General features: G+C 35.4%; 1 protein-coding gene across 1 annotated transcript in view; it reads right to left on the bottom strand.

Annotated features, from left to right (window-relative positions):
• Dhc62b (Dynein heavy chain at 62B) overlaps window positions 1-20,898 on the bottom strand; it is a 962,114-nt gene that overhangs the window by 573,568 nt on the left and 367,648 nt on the right. The window contains exon 18 of the mRNA XM_070302893.1: window positions 9,123-9,563. Coding sequence (XP_070158994.1) covers window positions 9,123-9,563 — 441 coding nt within the window. The remainder of the gene's footprint in view (window positions 1-9,122; window positions 9,564-20,898) is intronic.

Raw genomic sequence — 20,898 nt, forward strand, 5'->3', positions numbered from 1 at the left:
AATAAATAAATTGATTTATCTATTTTTATTTTATACAGCATTGTTGTGCCTCTAGCCGCTAAGGAAGAGGTCTTTCGGGATTTGTACGCCCAAAGATTAGGATCCACGCTCGAAATAAGACACTCCCGGACGTTAGGTATAATTTAGTATATTTTGCAAGATTTAATACACTTTCACTTATTCGCGATTATAATAGTCGAGTGCGATACGTACGGTACTTCAATACTATTACTGTGCGAGCGAGTAGCCTGCGTCGGTGCATTTTGCGCTTATTATATATCTTAATTAATTAGGTCGTTGATTAGGGAGGAGTGTGGTGTCCCTGACCGGAGCATGTCTCGTGCTCCGCTTGTCAGTCTGTCTCGTCAGCTGCTGACTCAGCTTCCGAGAACTTGACCGTGACTTCTTTCTCTTTAGTCACGTATCTTACTTTTATTTTATTAATATTCTTTTATTACTTTACTCTTTCTTGATTATCTTTCCTTGATCTCTTTTCTAATTTTAATGCTTTGCTTTACTCAACTCTTTCTTACACTTTTCTGTTTCACTTTATTGTTTTATCCTTTAATATATTAAGAAATTGGTCGGGTTACGACAGCATAAATGAGATATACAACACAAGTTATTTTCTTTTTTTATTTTACTATAGTTAATACAATACATAATTACGTTTCACTATAGTTAAATACAACACATGCACATACAAAAATACACACGCACACATACATAATACTTTTTTATTTATAAAATATACAGTATCTTATTTATGCTTTATAAAATAAAAATGAACAAATTAATTTATTATCATGTAGGAAAACAAGAATAGAAAGAATAAATTCGAACAAATAAAAGATCATAATAATGGGAATGAAAGAATACAATAAAGAACAAGCAGAGAAAGAGAAAGAGAGAGGGAACGAATGAGGAGCAAGCGAGATAGCTAACATGAAAGACTTCCGAAGTTTTGCTCGCGAGGCTCGCTTTATCTATAATCTCTTGCATTATATATCGTTACTGTAAAATTTTTATTTTTTGCGCTTATTGATTCGAAAATAATTAAAATGAATTAATATTTTAACGATTGAAATGATACCAAACACGATATAAATTGGATAATTTTTAATCAATTATGTACTTAAAATTATGATCATTTATTTCATTAAAAATAATCCGATTTATGTCATATTTAGTGTCACTTTAATCGCAAAAATGTAATTCATTCATTACAATTATTTTCAAATATATAAAATGCGAAATACAGAGATTTTATTTTCTATAATAAGATGACATATACACGTCAAAGGTTACAGATAAAGGGAGCCTGGCGAGCGAGACTTCGGAACTCTTTGATGTTTGCCATCTTGCTTGCTCCTTCATTCTTTCTTGCTTTTGCTATTGTCGATTCTTCAGCATCGGATCTTTATTTATGTACAAAATATAAACATTTTATAAAATAAAAATTTACATTTTTGATTTTATTAGTATGAATATAAATATAATGGATTAACGAGATTCTTGCGATTAAAACGATATCAAACATGACATAAATTGCATTATTTTTAATCAATTATGTATTATGTAATTATGATTACTTATTTCATTAAAAATTACACGATTTATGTCGTATTTAGTATCATTTTTATAGCAAGAATCTCAATCCATCTTAATCCAATCTTAATCCATTATATTTATATTTATAGTAATTAAATCCAAAATGTAAGTTTCAGTGTTTATTTTATAAAATGTTTATATTTTATAAATAAGAAAAGATTCCCGATGCTGAAGAATCAACAATAGCGAGAGCAAGAAAGAATGAAGGAGCAAGAGAGATGACAAACATCAAAGAGTTCCGAAGTCTCGCTCACCAAGCTCCCTTTGTAATCTTTGACGTGTATACAGGGTGATTCAAAACAACCTTCTGTTCTTATAATGTTATATACTTGATTCAATTCTAAGACGATTTTTGCTTTGCCAAAATTTTTTCCGAGGCTTAGTTCTCAAAATATAAGCCAAAATAGTTAACGAATTACGGGCCGCGTACGCGAAGCAGGCAGGGACGGCGCAACTCACCGTCCGATGCTGATGATTACGTGGGGCGCTCGCTGCGATCAACTGTTTGCTATATGCGATGGGGTGTATGTGTGAGAGAGAACGTATATGCGTATACACATTCTCTTTCTCTCTCTCTCTCTCTCTCTCTCTCTCTCTCTCTCTCTCTTTCTGTCTTTTTCTTTTACACCCATCGCGTGTAGCAAACAGCTGATCGCACACACGCACTCTCTCTCTCTCTCTCTCTCTCTCTCTCTCTCTCTCTGTCTTTCTTTTTTACATCCATCGCGTGTAACAAACAGCTGATTGCACACACGCACTCTCTCTCTCCCTCTCTCTCTCTCTCTCTCACTCATTCACTGACTCTTACTTTGTATGTAGAGATTGGTTGCCCTCATACGACTCAATAAAAAATATTTTCGTGTGATACAACGAGTAACTAGCAAACTTTTTTCACTCACAAATTGTACCACTTATCGAACTATCACGAATTAATCCACAGATTTTATCGATAAACTGAATTTATTAACGATTATGACGGTTAATCACAATCTACCGATTACTACTGATTAATTATTAAAATAACTCGAAGAAAGAAACGCGTTATTCGATGCGGAGACCGCGCGACAACAACAAGCAAGTTATGTCGGTACTAGCGTTGCCGGCTGCCGGCTGCCGAACGACTGAATGTATCACATTACGCGTGATCGACGCAGCGGACGCTATCATGTGTCCTGTGATCGGCTAAAGCCTCCGTAAATTTGATAGTTTCGAAAACATGAAACTATAAAATATGAAAATATAATGACGTATAATAACATCGTTTTTTTAAATAAATTCAGTTTATCGATAAAGTGCGTGGATTAATTCGTAACAGTTTGATAAGTGGTACAATTTGTGAGTAAAAAGAAGTTTGCTAGTTACTTGTTATATCACACGGAAATATTACTTATTGAGTCGTATGAGAGCAACGAATCTCTACATACAAGGTAAGAGTCAGTGAGTGAATGAGAGAGAGAGAGAGAGAGAGAGAGAGAGAGAGAGAGAGAGAGAGAGAATGTGTATGTGTGTGTATAGTTCTAAGTGGCGTATTATATAATAATATTAGTATGACCTTGAATAACACCGTCAAAGTCATATAAAAATCACTTTAAATTTTTTAAATGGAACCCCCTATTTTGCATTACACATTCTTGTAGCTTATCTCGAGAGCCTTCCAAAACACTATAATAAAGTATTTTCTCATTAAGTACTTTTTGAGTTATTTTATATTTTAATTTGACATATTTTGTTATAAAAAATTAGATATCTCATAAAATATTTTGTTTTCGATAATCTTACCGTAATACTTTTATGTACAGAATAATGAGACAAATTAATTACAAAATCGCAAAATGATAAAGGACTTTCCTACTCAGTTTAACTCGTTCTATCTGCATACGACGGATGATGCAAATAATTCCGGACATTCTGTATATATATTGTTACATCCCTGCGTCGCGTTAGAGACGATTGGTCTGAAGCGAAATCATAGAGGAGGATTGTCTCCAAGAAGTTGCCATGAAATGTTGATAAACAACGGCATGTTAGACTTTGTGTAGACTTTGTGTAGCTGTCTTGCAGTACGGCCGTGTTTAAGACAGCTCCGTCTTTTACGTTCGGTTATCGTTTACTACGTTGTTGTGTTGTTGTTCTAATAAAGTTATTCCTATTTCTTAAATGAGTGTTCTTCTATTCGCTCGGGTGCGATGTGCGAGTGTAAAACGATTGCAAAGCGAGCTTTGGTTAATCTCAAACCAGCGGACACAACATTTTAGGGGCTCGTCCGGGATAAAGCGCATAACGTGTAGTTATGGCTACAATTGAACCAGATTTAGCAACTGGAGTTACGACACAAAAAAGGCTTCGAACAGCGACTCCTTTCCGTATCGCAGATCCAGAAATGGCGATGGAAACTGCGACGGTGCAAACTGCGTCACCAGGACCATCACTAGAAAGGATAACTCTTCAATCTACGCTGCAGGAGATTTGACAGCTACGTGAAGACTTTACAAGAGCGAGCTGAATTTGAGGTACAACTGCAGTAATGCGATGAAATGCTTCGCGAAATGGAGGAGAGAATGCGTCAAATGGAACCATGCTTAAACAAGCTAAGTCGTTCCCATAATACAGAATTTGTTGGAAAAAATGGGGTTTCCACGCCTAAGAATATAACTAATGAAATCAGATATAAAATTAAACCAGCTTTATTTAATGGAAGTGTTCCATTATGCGAATTTTTAAATCAATTTGAATTTATTTCGAGAGAAAACCATTGGGCCAATTCCGCGAAGTCAGTAGCACTCGCCGCTTGTTTACGGGGAAAGCGCGTTCGATTTTATAATGTTTTGGGGAACAATATCAATTTGAAGATTTGAAAAGTAAATTAGAATTGCATTTCGGAGAGGGGCACCTCGCAGTTTACCAATAGAAGACAAAATGCGGGGAAAGATATGTTAACTTTGGGAGCAGAAATTGAGCGATTATCGCGTTTAGCTTACCCCGAGTGTATGCATGAAGTCCATGATGAGATTGCCTGTGCTCAATTTATTGCCGCGATAACGGATTTTTGAAGCGGACTTTACAATTAGAAAATGTTCATTAAATTCATTAAAATTCGCAATAGGAAGAGCTATGACTATACAAGTAATTCAGAAGAATAGTTCTTTTAGAGAGGCGGCAGCAAAAGATGCTTAATTATTCAACAAAGTTATAATAGTTATTAGTCGGAAAGGAAATCATATCTACATTTCCTTTAAACTTATTCTTAATTTATAAGTGCTTATTAAAAAAAACTGTAGTATTTATTTAAAATTGTTATTTAAAATTGTTTATTTCTGTAAGTTAATCTTCTTCTTAAAAGAAAGGCGGGATAACGGACGTGAAAAGGAGCTAGAAAGAAAGATATGGAGAAACTTCTGATCTCAGAAGACTGCCTCACCCTAGGTTTTTGATCCGTGGTTTTCCTGTCGGGTTGTAGGGCGAATGCCGAGGTAGAGACTTGAGGAGTCCTTTTAGGACGTTGGGTCCACAGAGGATACCTCCCTCTTGGCTAAAGGTTTTTCCAGTTTTCCAGTTTCCAGAGGAAGCAATGGAATGAAATCGGCGTGCAATTCGGTAACCTGAGCAGCAGTTCGAGGTAGAACAGGAAGTCACACCAGAAACTTTGAAATTAATATTTTGAAGAAACTTAGAATTTTCTTGTTATCCTCCTGCATTGATTGTTCGGGACGACAATTTTAGAAGAGGGGAAGTAATGTTACGTCCCTGCATCGCGTTAGAGTCGATTGGTCTGAAGCGAGATCATAGAGGAGGATCATCTTCAATAGGTTGTCATGAAATGTTGATAAACAACTGCAGCCATGTTAGACTTTGTGTAGCTGTCTTGCAGTGCAGCCGTGTTTGAGACAACTCCGTCTTTTATGTTCGTTTATTATGTTGTTGTGTTGTTGTTCTAATAAAATTATTCCTATTTCTTAAACGAATATTCTTCTATTCGCTCGGGTGCGGAAGTGACGCGATGTGCGAGTGTAAAGAGGTTGCAAAGCGAGTTTCGATTAATCTTAAACCAGCGGACGCAACAATACATGTATATATATATGTTTCTTAAGATATAAGCGTAACACAGCGTTGGTGTTTCTGATCTGACATATTACATATGTAAGTATGCTAATGGTAGACAAATTGCTGGTTGTTGTTTGCACATTACCGCGATTGTATATTACTTGTTTCATGCAAGGTACTTATCTAAAAATTTTAAACCAGCAGAGATACTTAGCGATTTATTTCAACGATTCAAAATAATTACATTCCAGTGATAAACGGTGATACCGAAAATTAAAAAAATTATTTTTTATAATAAATACAGAGAAAGAAGTCGAGGAAGATCATCACTAGATACACTGACCACGTTGTCAGTATAACAGGTCAATCTTTTGGTCGGTGTGTTAGAATGGCCGTAGATCGAAAGGGATGGAGGGAGATATCATGCAAAGCTTCATGATGTTACGATACCCGAAACAACTAAGAAGATAGGGGAGAAAGAGGGACGAGAGGGGGCGGGAGAGCAATATCAGTACAGATATATGTAAGAGGCGAAGGGATTCACAAAAATTAAGCATCTCGATGATAAGGAATTTATAAACATACTACAATTTCCTCGCGATAAACCCTGGAAATTATATTATTTGTAGGTTAACTGCAGATACCTCTAATAGAAATATTGTTATTACTACATTAAAATGTATATTTCCTTTTTAACTGTTGAGAATTTTCACAAAATAGAACTGTTTATATTGTCTGTTTTAGGTATTTTCATGATAATTTCATTTTCACTGTGTTGTGCCTTTCCGGGTACAACGGGATTTTTGTGGATGATCCAATGTGGGTTCGGCTCGTCTTAGGAGTAGGGACTCCGAGTGTCGAGAAACACGAGGCAAAGATTCCGTGCAAAGAGATTTATTTGTACAGCTTACGTATCGTAGAGTTCGGTTCGGTGATGCTTCGGCGATGTAACAGTGTCGGCGCTTGCAGAATCTCACAGTTTCTTCAAGTACACGCGTCACCACTTAGTTTCAGAATACGGCCTCGAGGTACTCGTTACCTCTCTTTTTATGGTCCGAAAGTAGGTGGTTTTTCGGTATTAGGTCGCGATGTCTTAATTGCATATTGCAACGAATTGCATATCTTGCATTTAATCGCGGTTTTGGGAGCGCGCGCAACAGCTTACAAAGTGCTGAATTTGCGCTGTGCTCCTTTTTTACTTTTATAGGTCGTAATTACGTTATTCGATTTTGAGTTACAACAACTGAAACATAAAAATATATTCAAATATTCACTTTAATTGAATAAGTAAAACTAAAATCTTAATTTTTTCAACCACTTTAATGGTAAATCAATAATGCAAGAGGAATATATTCCATCGTACTAGTTGATCTGTGCGGTGCGGTACAGTACGGCGTTGCGTATATGAGTTTTATTTTTTTTAACTATGTTCCATCACTCTGATCTACTTGGAAAAAATATATGTAAAAATAAGGAATTCGGAGTTGTTTTTATGAAAATATGGTAGGTGTCTCAAAAATATCTTTAAAAAAAATTTATAATTTTCAGAAATTTTGTTTATCTATTTCTTTTGGTTAGAAAAATTTTTTAATTCTTTTAAACAATTGTTTTATTGATCTCCACATATTTTTTCAAAATCGGCTCAGTCGTTTTCAAGAAAAATTACTGTTTTGATTTTACTTTTGTTTTGATTTACTTCTATAATTCTTACAAAAATGCGATTTTGAGGTTATTATTTGAGTATTTTATACCACATAAATGTCAACTTATGACACCAATTTAGGCCTAATATGTGCAAGGACAGATTTGCCTACTTTATCTGGTTACATCCTTTCTAGCAAAAATCGGTATGTGTATATAAATATTGATAAGCACAAATAGCGGGAATATTAAATTTTTCTATCTTTGCGCTTTTTTTGTTGTGGATAATGATGTCATGCATATATTTTTATAGTATTGTTAGATTCCCTTTATAGCCGCATTTTGTGCCTTCTATTCTGTTTGTCCGTTCGCTTTAACCTAACCTGCACTCTCCAATAATATGTTTCTTTTATAAAATATTAAGAACACTTCTGCTTTTTGTCTAAATACGAAATTAATTTTTAGTTATATTAATTTTCACAAGTATAAATACACTAAAAAAAAATAGAGAACTCTTTTCATATCTAAAGAATTTTCAAACTGTTGAAATTCAACGAAAAATCATCGTAGATAAAAAATTAAAAAAGCATTTTGAAGCTTGAAGTTTCAATTCAACGCCCTATTGATGGTTTATGAAAATTTTTTTATTTTCTTTGTTCTGTGCTTTAAAAAAGAACACATTGATTTGTTCCTCAAAATTATGTATTTTTGACTCTCTGCAGCTCAATCAAAAAATTTCTCTCGAAAAACAGGTTCTCTCGACATACAGGTTTAGTTTCTAAATCGTATAACTCGGTCAAAAAAAACCGTAAGAAAATTTTCAAAAAAGCCTTTTATAGACAAAATGTTGTAATTTATGGAACTTGAATTGAATTTTTAAAGAAAAATTTTTTTATCAAGCTGCAGAATGTCAAAAGTACATAATTTTAAGGAGCAAAACAATGTGTTCTTTTTTAAAGCACAGAACAAGAAAGATAAAAAAAATTAGGAAACTATAGGGCATTAAAGTTAAAACTTGAAGCATTTTAATTTTTTGTCTACGATGATTTTTCATCGAGTTTCAGCGGGTTGAAAATAGTTCAATTTTTAGGATATGAAAAGTCCCTATTTTTTTTTTAAGTAATGTATATTACATTTTTATATAAACTTAAATCCCTCCCCCTTTCTTCAGTCTGCGGCGTACATCTGTGCCAGCGTAAATGCTGGTGATCTGTCCACTAGAATCACTACGTCGTGACGGTGGAAGATTGTATAATTAATTGGGAACAGAAGAAAGCGCCTTGGCGCTTAGGCGTAACAGTTTAGGATGTGCTATTCGAGGAGGATCATTCATAGAGGCCTCGTAAGCGACCAGCCAGCGCTGGCAGCTGTACCATATGACTTTCGCTCTAGAGACGGCTAGATATGTCGTCTCTCCGTGGCAGTCGACACTGCATCCATTAAGCGAAATTCCAACATCGCTCTGGAGTCGTGTAAATTGTGTTAAAGTGGCATAAGATGTGAGGTCTGAATAGCTCAGTGGTAAAAGCAGTTGTTCGGAAAGCGAAAGACTCGGTTCGATTTCCGATTCAGCCACTCGTACCATTTTTTCAGATCTACAAATGTTGTTTTCTAACAATTATTTGTTGGGCTGAAAGGGTATGCATATGCTCTATACAGGTACGATAGTGCCGCTGCCACGGAATAGATGGGTCGTGCCTCTTACCGCCTTAAATCCCCCTCCCCTCACTTCAGTCCCAAACCTAAACCTTTGTTGTTTCTTTTCGTTTTTTGATCGATCGATGAACTACAAAAAATTTGTTAAAAATCAATACTATTTTTTGACATACCTGGAAAAGTGGTACGTCTCGTGTTAGAAACTTAGGTAAATTTACGTCAATCAACGAGCGTAGAAGAAGAATAGCCTCATCTTCACTGGGATGCTTCAATTTCAGACTCTGTGCTGCAGAAAGAACAGTTTTGACGGCACGCATGCCGTAATCATAATGTGACTGCGTAGACAACTGTTCAGAACAGAGCTTGTATGTAGTAACGATTTTTGTAGAAAGTTCGCGGGCGAAGCCAAAGCCCGAAGAGTATAAGAAAATCTCAGCGATCATGGCGTAGTCTGGTACCATCATGGCGACTGTGCGAAATAAGACTTTCAAATTGTCTGGCAGTTCCGTGCGACCGGCATAACCAGGATTCATTGTAATGCATACAAAAACAGCCGGGTTCAATTTGAGTTCGGTGTCTTCAAAGACAAACGTCTCCAAACCAGCACGCACTGCCTGTATATGTATATATAATTATTATTTTTTATTAAATCATTGTTGAAATATATAATTCTATCAATAAAGAATAATAGCTTAAATTATTTTATAGAAATTAAAATGCATGATGCTATAGAAAATATATATCGCATATTATATGGGGAATTCAGTTACACTACAAACGAAATTTGTCGAAAATTTCCATCCAACTCGTTTTTTCAATAAAGAAAAACGCATTATTTATAAAAATAATATAAATTGTAAATAAAAACTGTATGCATGTCAAGTAAAAGAAAATCGAAATAAATTGGCAATAAATGTATTGTATGATACGCTCTTATCCGAATAACTAATAAAAAGCGAGGATAGCAAACAAATCAGCGCTTTTTGTTTTAGAGAGCGCTCCGTCCTTTCTATTAGTGCATGCATGAGTGAGTCCGAAAAGGAGACTCACCACCGATAACCTTAATCTTCATATATGTTATTATGGTTATGTCCCTAAATAATATTTAAAAGATTTTAGCTATCGCTCTCATTGGCTATTAAAAAGTTATTAATAAAAAAAGATTAAAGAGCGTACCAGTTAATATTAATGTTTAAAAACGTAATTTACCAGTATGTCTGTAGAAAATAATATATATTGTATCTGCGTGGAAGGAGCGAAGTTATGATACATATAACAAAAAGTCAACAGATATATAAAACAACAATTTCATTCAATACTTAATGAATCTAATAGATGTATTATCCATATAAATAATAAATTCAACTACAACGTATTGTTGGTTGACAAGCAGTAGTGTTTCAGAATGTCGATTCGGCACAGGTCATATGTACCCGGTTGTTCAAGAAATTAGAAAACTTGATATTCCAGTATCTCTGTACTTGTTTAAGTCCATAAAACGATTCGTTTAATATCGTGTATTCAACATTCGCATTTATTCGTATATCCATCGACGTTGAGGCCAACCTCCATCATTGTCTTTATTTAATTATCTTCGTTTAGTTATCTATATAGAAACGCCGTGCGTACGTCAAATTGAAGTACTTCCAAATCTTCTTGTCCTATTATGACCAGTAACACACGTAACGAGTCGTATCGTACAACAAGCGCGAACGTCTCATTTCCTCTCGCTGTAGAAAGCTTCCCGTGCATAACCGCGCTTTATAACGATACATATTTCCACTTATGTTATGTAGAACCTTAAACATTCACTTGAAATCGATGGTCTTCTCATCTGGAGTTCATAAGCAACCAAATTTTATTTTTTTCGTGAGCTTTTAGTTGTTCACTAATTGCTTCTCTCCAATATATAGCTTTCGGTCCTAAGAGAGTTTGCTAATATATCTCTGAAACATTACACCCAACTAGATTTAGCTCGTATCTCGATGGGGGCTTTAATCTAACTCTATTTCTTTGCCCGTCTTTTAATACTGTCGATGACGATTTTCCTGCATCTTTTCTCGAGTGCCTTAGCCGAGACCTGTGTTACCGACTGAGAGTATATATTACCGTACGTGGTTTCGATGGCATCTTTGTTTTTGATTGCTACTTCTAGCTCGAATTCGTCCTCCTCTCGACCCTGCACCTCATCTAACCTAACCTAATCTGCACGCCTGTCAACGATAGCACGGATTCTGTCTCTGATATTACCGAGCTTTCCCGTTTCTCTCCGTCCGACTGCTCTCTAAACGACACATTTCTGGAAACAGAGACAGTTTTCTTTTCCGGATCATACAATCTGTAATTTGCCGATTTTCCTAGTATCCTACCAAAATAATCTTTTTGACTCGTGCATTAAATTTTCGAACAAGTTGTTTCGGCACGTGCTCGTACGCATTTTAATCGAATATTCTCATGTAACTAACGTTCGGTTTTTTCTCTATCCACATTTCAAACGGCGCTTTCCTTCCGCCCGTTCGAGACTGTCTCGCTCGTTTGTGTTCACTGCTTCCGCCTAGAGAAATATCAGACTATTTCCTGGAATCTATTGACAGAATCTTTTTGGACCAACTCATATAATATATTTGTGGATATGTACGAATCTCTTGTGCCACAACTTCAGACCAGTGATGCCAGAAACAGGTCCCGCGATTCACACGACTCAGCAATGGAGGGGATAATGCACGCCACGAGCATAAACCACGTACATGTGCGCTTTGCATTTCGGCTAGCTTCGGAGAATAGAGAAGAACAGACATATATTTTCCGTCTTTTTCTCACTTTCTACCGAGCTGGCAACAAAGGCGACATTGATCACTTATTACATAGGACAGCGTTAATTTTTTGTTATATATATATATATATATATATGTATATTGTTGCGTCCCTACGTGTTGTCTGTGGCGGATATTCATGAATCTGCTGTATCCATCTCCGGGAGATCATCCCCAAACAATAAAGGTTGTTATTAAACGGCGGACATCTTGAGAAAGATCGGCTATCTTGAGACTCTCGCGACGGATGTCATTCCGGGCAGACGTATTTGAGATTACAATAACCGATATTACCCATTCTGTATTCCTTGTTTAATTGTGTTCTGTGTTATTATTAAAGTTCCTTTTGTTCTTTTAAAAGAGTGTAAATTATTTAGCGAGTGCTGGTTGTGTCGCGCGTGTTCGAGAAATATCGATTTCGATCCGCGGACGCAACAGTATATATATATGAGGTCTGTCCGGAAAGTATTCGACCTTGTACTCTAACCTTGTACCTGGGTGTGCTATTGTTAAAAATAGGTATTCATCATTTAGAGAGGACCTTTATGAGTGCCCCTGCCAGGCAGCACGATCCTTCGAGTCTTCAATCGACAACGGTATGCTGTTGAGTAAACGTTGAATTTCGTGCGCGTCGCATTTCACGATGATTGAACGCATCAAACGAAGAGTTGCATTTTGCCAAAAACTCGGCCATTCGTGCTCGAAAATCATTCACATGATTCGTAAAGTATATGGCGATGAATCATGTGGATGCACGAATGGCCGAGTTTTTGGCAAAATTTAATGCACATTCTTTGTTCGATGCCTTCAGTCATCGTGAAATGCGACGCGCACAAAATTCAACGTTTACTCAACAGCATACCGTTGTCGACTGAAGACTCGAAGGACCGTGCTGCCTTGCAGGGGCACTCATAAAAGTCCTCCCTAAATGATGAATATCTATTTTTAACAATAGCACATCCAGGTACAAGGTTAGAGTACAAGGTCGGATACTTTCCGGACAGATATTGTATATGTATACAGGGTGTCCGATAAGTAAGTGACCAAACGAAAGATGGAGGTAGATTGGGTCAAACTGAATCGAAAAGTCATAAACCATTTTTTTTAATAACTCTTAATAAAGGAATTATTATTGAGTAAAGTCTGGCCAATCAACATCAACCTTTAACCGGGCGCACGTCGGTGAGCCGCGCGTCGTGAAGTATGCCCCTCCGCATACTATCAGGTTCACTGGCGTGCACCTGGCTAAAATTCGGCGCTGATTGATCAGACTTTATTCAATATTATAATTTCTTTATTAAGCGTTATAAAAAAATGGTTCAGGACTTTTCGACTCAGTTTGACCTAATCTACCTCCACCTATCGTTTGGTCACTTACTTGTTGGACACCTATATATTAATGTTTATTTCGCAGCATAAATGTTTTATGCAAATAATATATTTCAAGAATAAATTTTATATAATATTTATATTTATATTAATAAAATATTTGAACATGTATAATTTTTACCGTTAATATATAAGCAGAAAAATATGCAATAACATTTGTACAATTCTAATAAAAAATCATTTATTCTACTAAAATATATTAACACTTTTTGTAATGCTAATAATATATATAATTTAAGTATAAAAAATTATTAACTTAATAAAAATGATAAAAATAAAACTTTATTGAATTAAAATTATTAAAATTGATAAATAATTAAAATTATTTGAAAATTAATTTGTTCATTAAAAATTAATTTTGAGAAGTAAAGAAAAATATCTAATAAACTTGTAATTATAATTAAAAATAGCACGACAGAATATAAGTAATTTGATTTTCATATAGATAAATTTAAATAAATAATTGTTTTATAGATTAATAAAGTAATGGTAATAATAATTGGACGAAATAATATATTAGATATTTAAATAAATAAGATTCTAAATATTGAAAATAAAATAAAACGATTTAAAATATTAGGTGTACAACTTTGCTTCCGCCGTTTTCCTATAGATGGCTTTAGCGGTAAGTAGTGGTCCAAATAAATAGATCATAGACGTCATGCAATAAATTTGGACATCTCTCAACATAACCCCATAGAAACATTAGTCGATTTGTGTCTGCATCATAAAGTTATTCTCGACTGAAAATGTCAGTTTACGAGCCAAATTCTCGTCATTTGCGGGAGGTTTTAATTTTCTGCTTCAATATGAAGAAATCTGCGGCTGAGGCTCATCGAATGCTCTCAAATACTTATGGTGAAGCCGCTATTAGTGAAAGAACGTGTCGTGAGTGGTTTCAACGCTTCAAGAACGGTGATTTTCACGTCGAAGACCGGCATAGCGGTGGAAAAAAGAAGGTTTTCGAAGATGCAGAATTGGAGGCATTACTTAATGAAGACTCGAGTCAAAGTCAAAAAGAATTGGCACGATCATTGGGAGTGACTCAACAAGCAATAACCAGTTGTTTACAATAAAGCCTCGAATTTCGGAAAAAAACGGCGGAAGCAAAGTTGTACACCTAATAGATAAATCATTATTCATAAATTTACTTAAAACATTGATATTAATATCTTATTTAAGGATTTATATGTATATACAGGGTGTTTCAGAACAACCTTCCATCTTTAAAATGACGTATTCCTGATACGATTCTAAGACGATTTTTCCGTTACCAAAATTTGAATTGAAGCGTAATTTTTGACTTATAAGCAAAAATAGTTAGCAAATCACGCGTCGAGTACAGAAGGCAGGCAGGAGCGGCGCAACGCGCCGCAGCTGACCGTCCGGTGCGTGATTATCACCGCATGAGTCGCTACCTATTTTACCTTATAACATAAAATTATGCTTTAAATAAAATTTTGGTAAAGAAGAAAATGTCTTAAAATTACGTCAGGAATACGTATTTAAAATAACGTCACTTTAACGAAAGTTCTTCCGGATCGCCGCTCGTCGGATGCTGCGATCAGCTGATTGCTACACGCGATGTGTGTATGGTGGAGTGTGTGCGTAAAAAGAAGGAAGAGACATGCGTGTGGCGCGTGGCACGTGATTGACGCAAGATAAGAGGAACGATCTTCTAAAACTTTCGCATTACGAATGCGGTAGAAAACATGAAACCTATAATGACGTACTTAAAAAAATTACTTATTTATCATAATTAATAACTTTATACATTTTAATGTTGGAACATCTGATTTGAGCAAAATAAAAATAAATTTTCCCAAGTATAATTTATTAATTATATTATTCTTGCGATCTTGCGATTAACTGAAACTTTCGCATCGTGAATGCAATAATTTCGAAAACGTAATAACGTATAATACATGCTTTTTAAAATAATAATTATTTAGAAATAGTTATAATTTTTATAAATAAGTAATTTTTTTAAGTATGTCATTATAGGTTTCATGTTTTCTACCGCATTCGTAATGCGAAGGTTTTAGAAGATCGTTCGTCTTATCTCGCGTCAATGACGCGCCACGCGCCACACGCACGTCGCAACTTGCACGGTACATGTCGTGTTTCTCGCATCGCTAGGCAACGTAACAATGTGATCGCGCAGTCTCCGCGGTCCGTCGCTAAATAATAATCGTGCAACAGTTAACGATAATACGTAGTATGAAGATTCGCTATGCTGTGAGTGAGCAGGTGAGTGATTGAGTGTGTGAATGAGTGACCGAATAAGAGAGTGTATAAGTGTTGTGTAAAAGAGAGAAAGAGAGCGAGAAAAAAAGTATATGCGTACGTGCGTGTGTATAAACGTCTCTTCCTCATTCCCTCCTTAACTTCCTTTTTCTCTCTTTCCCTCTCTATCTGTCTCTTCCTTCCTTTTACGCACACACTCCACCATACACACATCGCGTGTAGCAATCAGCTGATCGCAGCATCCGACGAGCGGCGATCCGGAAGAACTTTCGCTAAAGTGACGTTATTTTAAATACGTATTCCTGACGTAATTTTAAGACATTTTCTTCTTTACCAAAATTTTATTTAAAGCATAATTTTATGTTATAAGGTAAAATAGGTAGCGACTCATGCGGTGGTAATCACGCATCGGACGGTCAGCTGCGGCGCGTTGCGCCGCTCCTGCCTGCCTTCTGTACTCGACGCGTGATTTGCTAACTATTTTTGCTTATAATTCAAAAATTACGCTTCAATTCAAATTCTGGTAAAGGAAAAATCGTCTTAGAATCAGGAATATGTCATTTTAAGGATGGAAGGTTGTTCTGAAACACCTTGTATATACATATAAATCCTTAGATAAAATATTAATATCAATGTTTTAAGTAAATTTATGAATAATGATTTATCTATTAGGTGTACAACTTTGCTTCTGCCGTATTTTTTTCCCGAAATTCGAGGCTTTATTGTAAAAAACTGGTTATACATTTTGAAATTGCTTGTTGAGTCACTCCTAATGATCGTGCCAATTCTTTTTGACTTTGACTCGAGTCTTCATTAAGTAATGCCTCCAATTCTGCATCTTCGAAAACCTTCTCTCTTCCACCGCTATGCCGGTCTTCGACGTGAAAATCACCGTTCTTGAAGCGTTGAAACCACTCACGACACGTTCTTTCACTAATAGCGGCTTCACCATAAGTATTTGAGAGCATTCGATGAGCTTCAGCCGCAGATTTTTTCATATTGAAGCAGAAAATTAAAACCTCCCGCAAATGACAAGAATTTGGCTCGTAAACTGACATTTTCAATCAAGAATAGCTTTATGATGCAAACACAAATCGACTAATGTTTCTATGGGGTTATGTTGACAGATGCCAAGTTTATTGCATGACGTCTATGATCTATTTATTTGGACCACTACTTACCGCTAAAGCCATCCATAGGAAAACGGCGGAAGCGAAGTTGTACATCTAATATTTTAAATCGTTTTATTTTATTTTCGATATTTAGAATCTTACTTATTTAAATATCTAATATATTATTTCATCCAATTATTATTACCATTACTTTATTAATCTATAAAACAATTATTTGTTTAAATTTATCTATATGAAAATCAAATTATTTATATTCTGTCATGCTATTTTTAATTATAATTACAAGTTTATTAGTTATTTTTCTTTACTTCTCAAAATTAATTTCTAATGAACAAATTAATTTTCAAATAATTTTAATTATTTATCAATTTTAATAATTTTTATTTAATAAATTTTTATTTTTATCATTTTTACTTAAGTTAATATTTTTTTATACTTAAATTTAAAAGTAATTTTTATTATATTTATAAAAAAATATAATTTTCTTGAAACTAATTATATTATAAAACTCAATGAAATAAGTTTTCAAATTATCTTAAAGGACTCTGTACATTTCTTATGGAAAAGTGACCCCGATCAAATTGCTCCGTTCTGAAATATGTTGTAGTTTTTACAATTCTGAATAAATGTCTCCATTGTCACAACCATGTAAAATTAGAGTAAGGAAATATGGAGTTTTGAAGTCATAGAATCTGAGTGCTAGTATTGATACAGTAAATTTCGACGGAGCAGTGATGAGTCGATATTGCTCGGTGATAACGATGCGTGCAAAGTTCTTGGTACAGGCACTGCCATGAATGATAAATTTGTGAACGGAAAATGGTACGAAGCATCAAAATGTGTTGTACGTTCCAAAAGTACGAAAGAACTTCTTGTCGGTCGGTATATGCACTTCCAAAGGTTTTAAGATTGTGTTCAAAAAGAAAAATGTGATTTTCAAACGGGACGGTGAAATCGTTGCTACTGGTGTCAAACAAGATAATAAGATCTATTGAATGTTCTCAAACGTCCTTAACCAAGTAGTGAAGCTAATATAACCATAAGTTTGCGCATGCGGCATAAGCGCATGGGACACGTAAATAGTCGAGTGCTACAAGAGATGATAAAAAAAGGTCTGATCCGTGACGTAAAGTCATCCGATGTTGACCATTTTTTTTGTGAGTCGTGTCCTCTAGGGAAATCTTATCTAACCTTTAAGAAAGCTAAAGCAAAAAAGGATAACCCGGGGAGGTCGTACATTCGGACGTCTGCGGATGAATGTCGGTCGAATCGGCTGGTAGCTCCAGATATTTGGTGACATTCAAGAACGAAGTATTGAGATTTTAGTATGTTTATTTCATTAAGCATAAATCTGAGGTTGTTGTTCGGTTCAAGAATACGAAAGACTAATTGCAAACAAGTTCGATCGGCCAATAAGAGTACTACATTGTATGATGTAGCGTTTGCTCTTGGTTTTCTAAAAGCATTAGTTGTTTTTTAATGCTTTTTTCGTTGTTGGCATCCATTGTTCCAAAGAGAGATTTTGTTAAAGATCCAATTCCATTGATGAGGCCTCTGTGCTTATCTGTTGGCGTTCTATATATAGTATTTACGCGTTTCAAGAGTTGCACCATTTTTTATTATCTCCTTCGATTATTCGCTTTAAGATTTGGCAGTTTTCTTGCGGTTTATTTTGTAAATTGCCTAGAAAGAGTGTGTGATCGATGTAATTTTGTAAATCATGGAATCTTTTATTTAAGGCTCCCATATCAATGTTTATTACTAACTTTCAGCTAGATTCTACTTCATGTACCAAAATCAAAATTTTTAAAATATATTTCTGGCTCTTGATTAAATTGTTCTAATGTATATTCGACTTTTAGGCTCGATTTTGCTGCTATTGTATATTGTGGGCTTTCCATGCCATTAGTGCTCTGGAAAAATAAATGCTTGTTTGTAACGCTTTTTCTTCTTTTAATGTTCTATGAAAGCTTTTAAGTGATTTACATATGTGCATATTATTTTTCGCTCTATTTTGATGTTATAGTTAACATCAGAAATTTTATCAATAATTATGTATGGTTCAGTCCATACAGAGTCGAGTTTCTTCGAATGTCCTTTCCGAACTGTTTCATCATGTAGCAATACTTTGTCTCCTATCTTGAATGTGGTTTGTTTCGCTTTTTTGTCGTAATGCTCTTTTACTTTAATTGTTTCCTCTATTATGTGTTCTTTAGCAATTTGATTTGTCGCTCATATTCTTTCTTTTAATTCCTGGGAGTAATCGTAGTAAGCATACGTAGGTTTCGATGACGTTGTTAGCGCTGTTAGTAAAGTCGCTTGGTATCCATATACTAGTTTGAAAGAGGTGAATTCTATTGCCGTATGGGGGGTAGTGTTGTATACGAACATGGCGCAAGGTATCCACTTGTCTAAGTCTATCAGGTCAGCATTTATATAGTATCGTAAGTATTCGGTCTGTGTGCGATGTGAGCGTTCTAGCGCACTATTACTTTCTGGATAATATGAGGTTGTTTGTATCTTTGCTTCTTCATAGAAAAAGTTTTCCTTCGGTGAAATTTTTTTTTGAGGTTTTAATGTCAATATGTTCAGAATGTTCTAAAATGTCGAAAAATCATACTTTTTTTGATGTCTATGTGTGTATTAAATATATGTGTGTATGTATTTGTATGTGCACCAAAAGAACGTGATTGCTCTAACTTTCGCAAATTTTGAGATATCGAACTAAATTTTTTTACATGTGTTACGTCCGGTGGACTCCATGATTCTTTTCTTTTATGTAATAATAAACGTCTACGTTCTGGAACTCTTTCCATTTAGCATAAACAATAAACTAAAGCAATATCTAGCAGGCGAGACTAATATTTCAAAATCTAAACCATGCGTGATAAATATTCGAAAAAAGGTCCCCTAGAAGACCAAGAATTTTAAACAGCAATTAAAAGATACTCGAACCATGAGAAAACTCGAAACCTAAACAGTGCGCATGCAAGAGATAAATAAATAGATCAAATAATATTTTTTTCTTGAAAGTCCTCTAGTGAAAACGCGTTACAGGAAGAGTCTCGAACAAAAGCCTTTCTAAGAACTAGAGTGATATTTTATAAATGTAGCTAGGATCCGCGACTGAGACTCGCGACATTCGACATCATGTGTTCGCCTGCTAGATCACCCTTGCGCGTTATCTGCTTGAGATGAAACTTAAGTAAATAATAAAACTGTCAACTTGGCCGATCATGGCGGACTCTCCAGTGGGCGAGACCTAATTTTTTAAAACAAAAAGTCTATACCAATAGGCATAACCTCTTGAACTTTCTTTTGAAAGGAAGACACCCTCATGAGAGGAGCACCATTTTGAAGAAATTGATTGGTTAAAAAAGAATATTGCTTACCTAATTGAGAGGGTACGCGAAGAGACGCCAAGATTCGATGTACGCGAAATCCTGGCTCAGAAAAGTCAGTTCGTCTTTGGCTCTCGATATAAAAAACCCTTACACCAAGTCTAGCTACAACTCGCTCCAACTTGTTGAGTCTTCAAGCCTATTCTCGCAATTTTATCAGCGATTGTGATAGCCTGAGAAAGTTAAGTTGTCAGTGAGAAGGAAAACTAATCAGTGTATTAAGACTCTTAGTTGTGTTGCGAAACCACCTGTAACTACAGCGACCTCCATCCAACCTGACAGCACCTGAGCCAAGATCTTCTCCCCCCGCAAATTATTTGTGGTTTAGTTTAACAACGCTCTCAATAAATATTGTCAATAATAGTAAGTCATTAAATTTTCCCATCTCTTTTATCTTTATTTTCTTTTTTTTCCCTTTTCCTTTTCCTGAAATGATTCTTGGATAATAAATTTAACCCCTTCGCGGAAACATTACTTCAAGTCTCTTCTCTCACATTCTTACTCCTTACAAAGGGTCACCTGCATTACGCGGAGCAACCTGTGATTTCTTCACTCGTCACCGAGGGTCACCTGCATTTCGCGGAGCGTCCCGTGATTTCTTTCACGTCACCGAGGGTCACTTGCATTTCGCAGAGCGACCCGTGACTTCCTCACTCGTCACCAAGGGTCATCTGCATTTCGCGGAGCGACCCGTGACTCCCTCACTTGTCACCAAGGGTCATCTGCATTTCACGGAGCGACCCGTGACTAAGTGCTTTGATCCATTTTATCCTTGATTAGCATTTTGTCAGGAATTTCGTGTTCAAATATTATTTTAATTACAAATTCTTTTGCTATGGTGGCGGCTTTCTGATTATGTAAAAAAATTTCTTAAGATTATCTTGAAAATTAGATCATATTTGTTTCCGTTGTTAGTTATGATTAATGGTCCTACAATATCTAGCGCACATTTTCCGAAAGGTCGTA

Source organism: Polyergus mexicanus, unplaced genomic scaffold (genome assembly GCF_030449975.1).
Source record: "Polyergus mexicanus isolate NDT 795.1 unplaced genomic scaffold, iyPolMexi1.0 SCAF_10, whole genome shotgun sequence".
Lineage (NCBI taxonomy): Eukaryota > Metazoa > Arthropoda > Insecta > Hymenoptera > Formicidae > Polyergus > Polyergus mexicanus.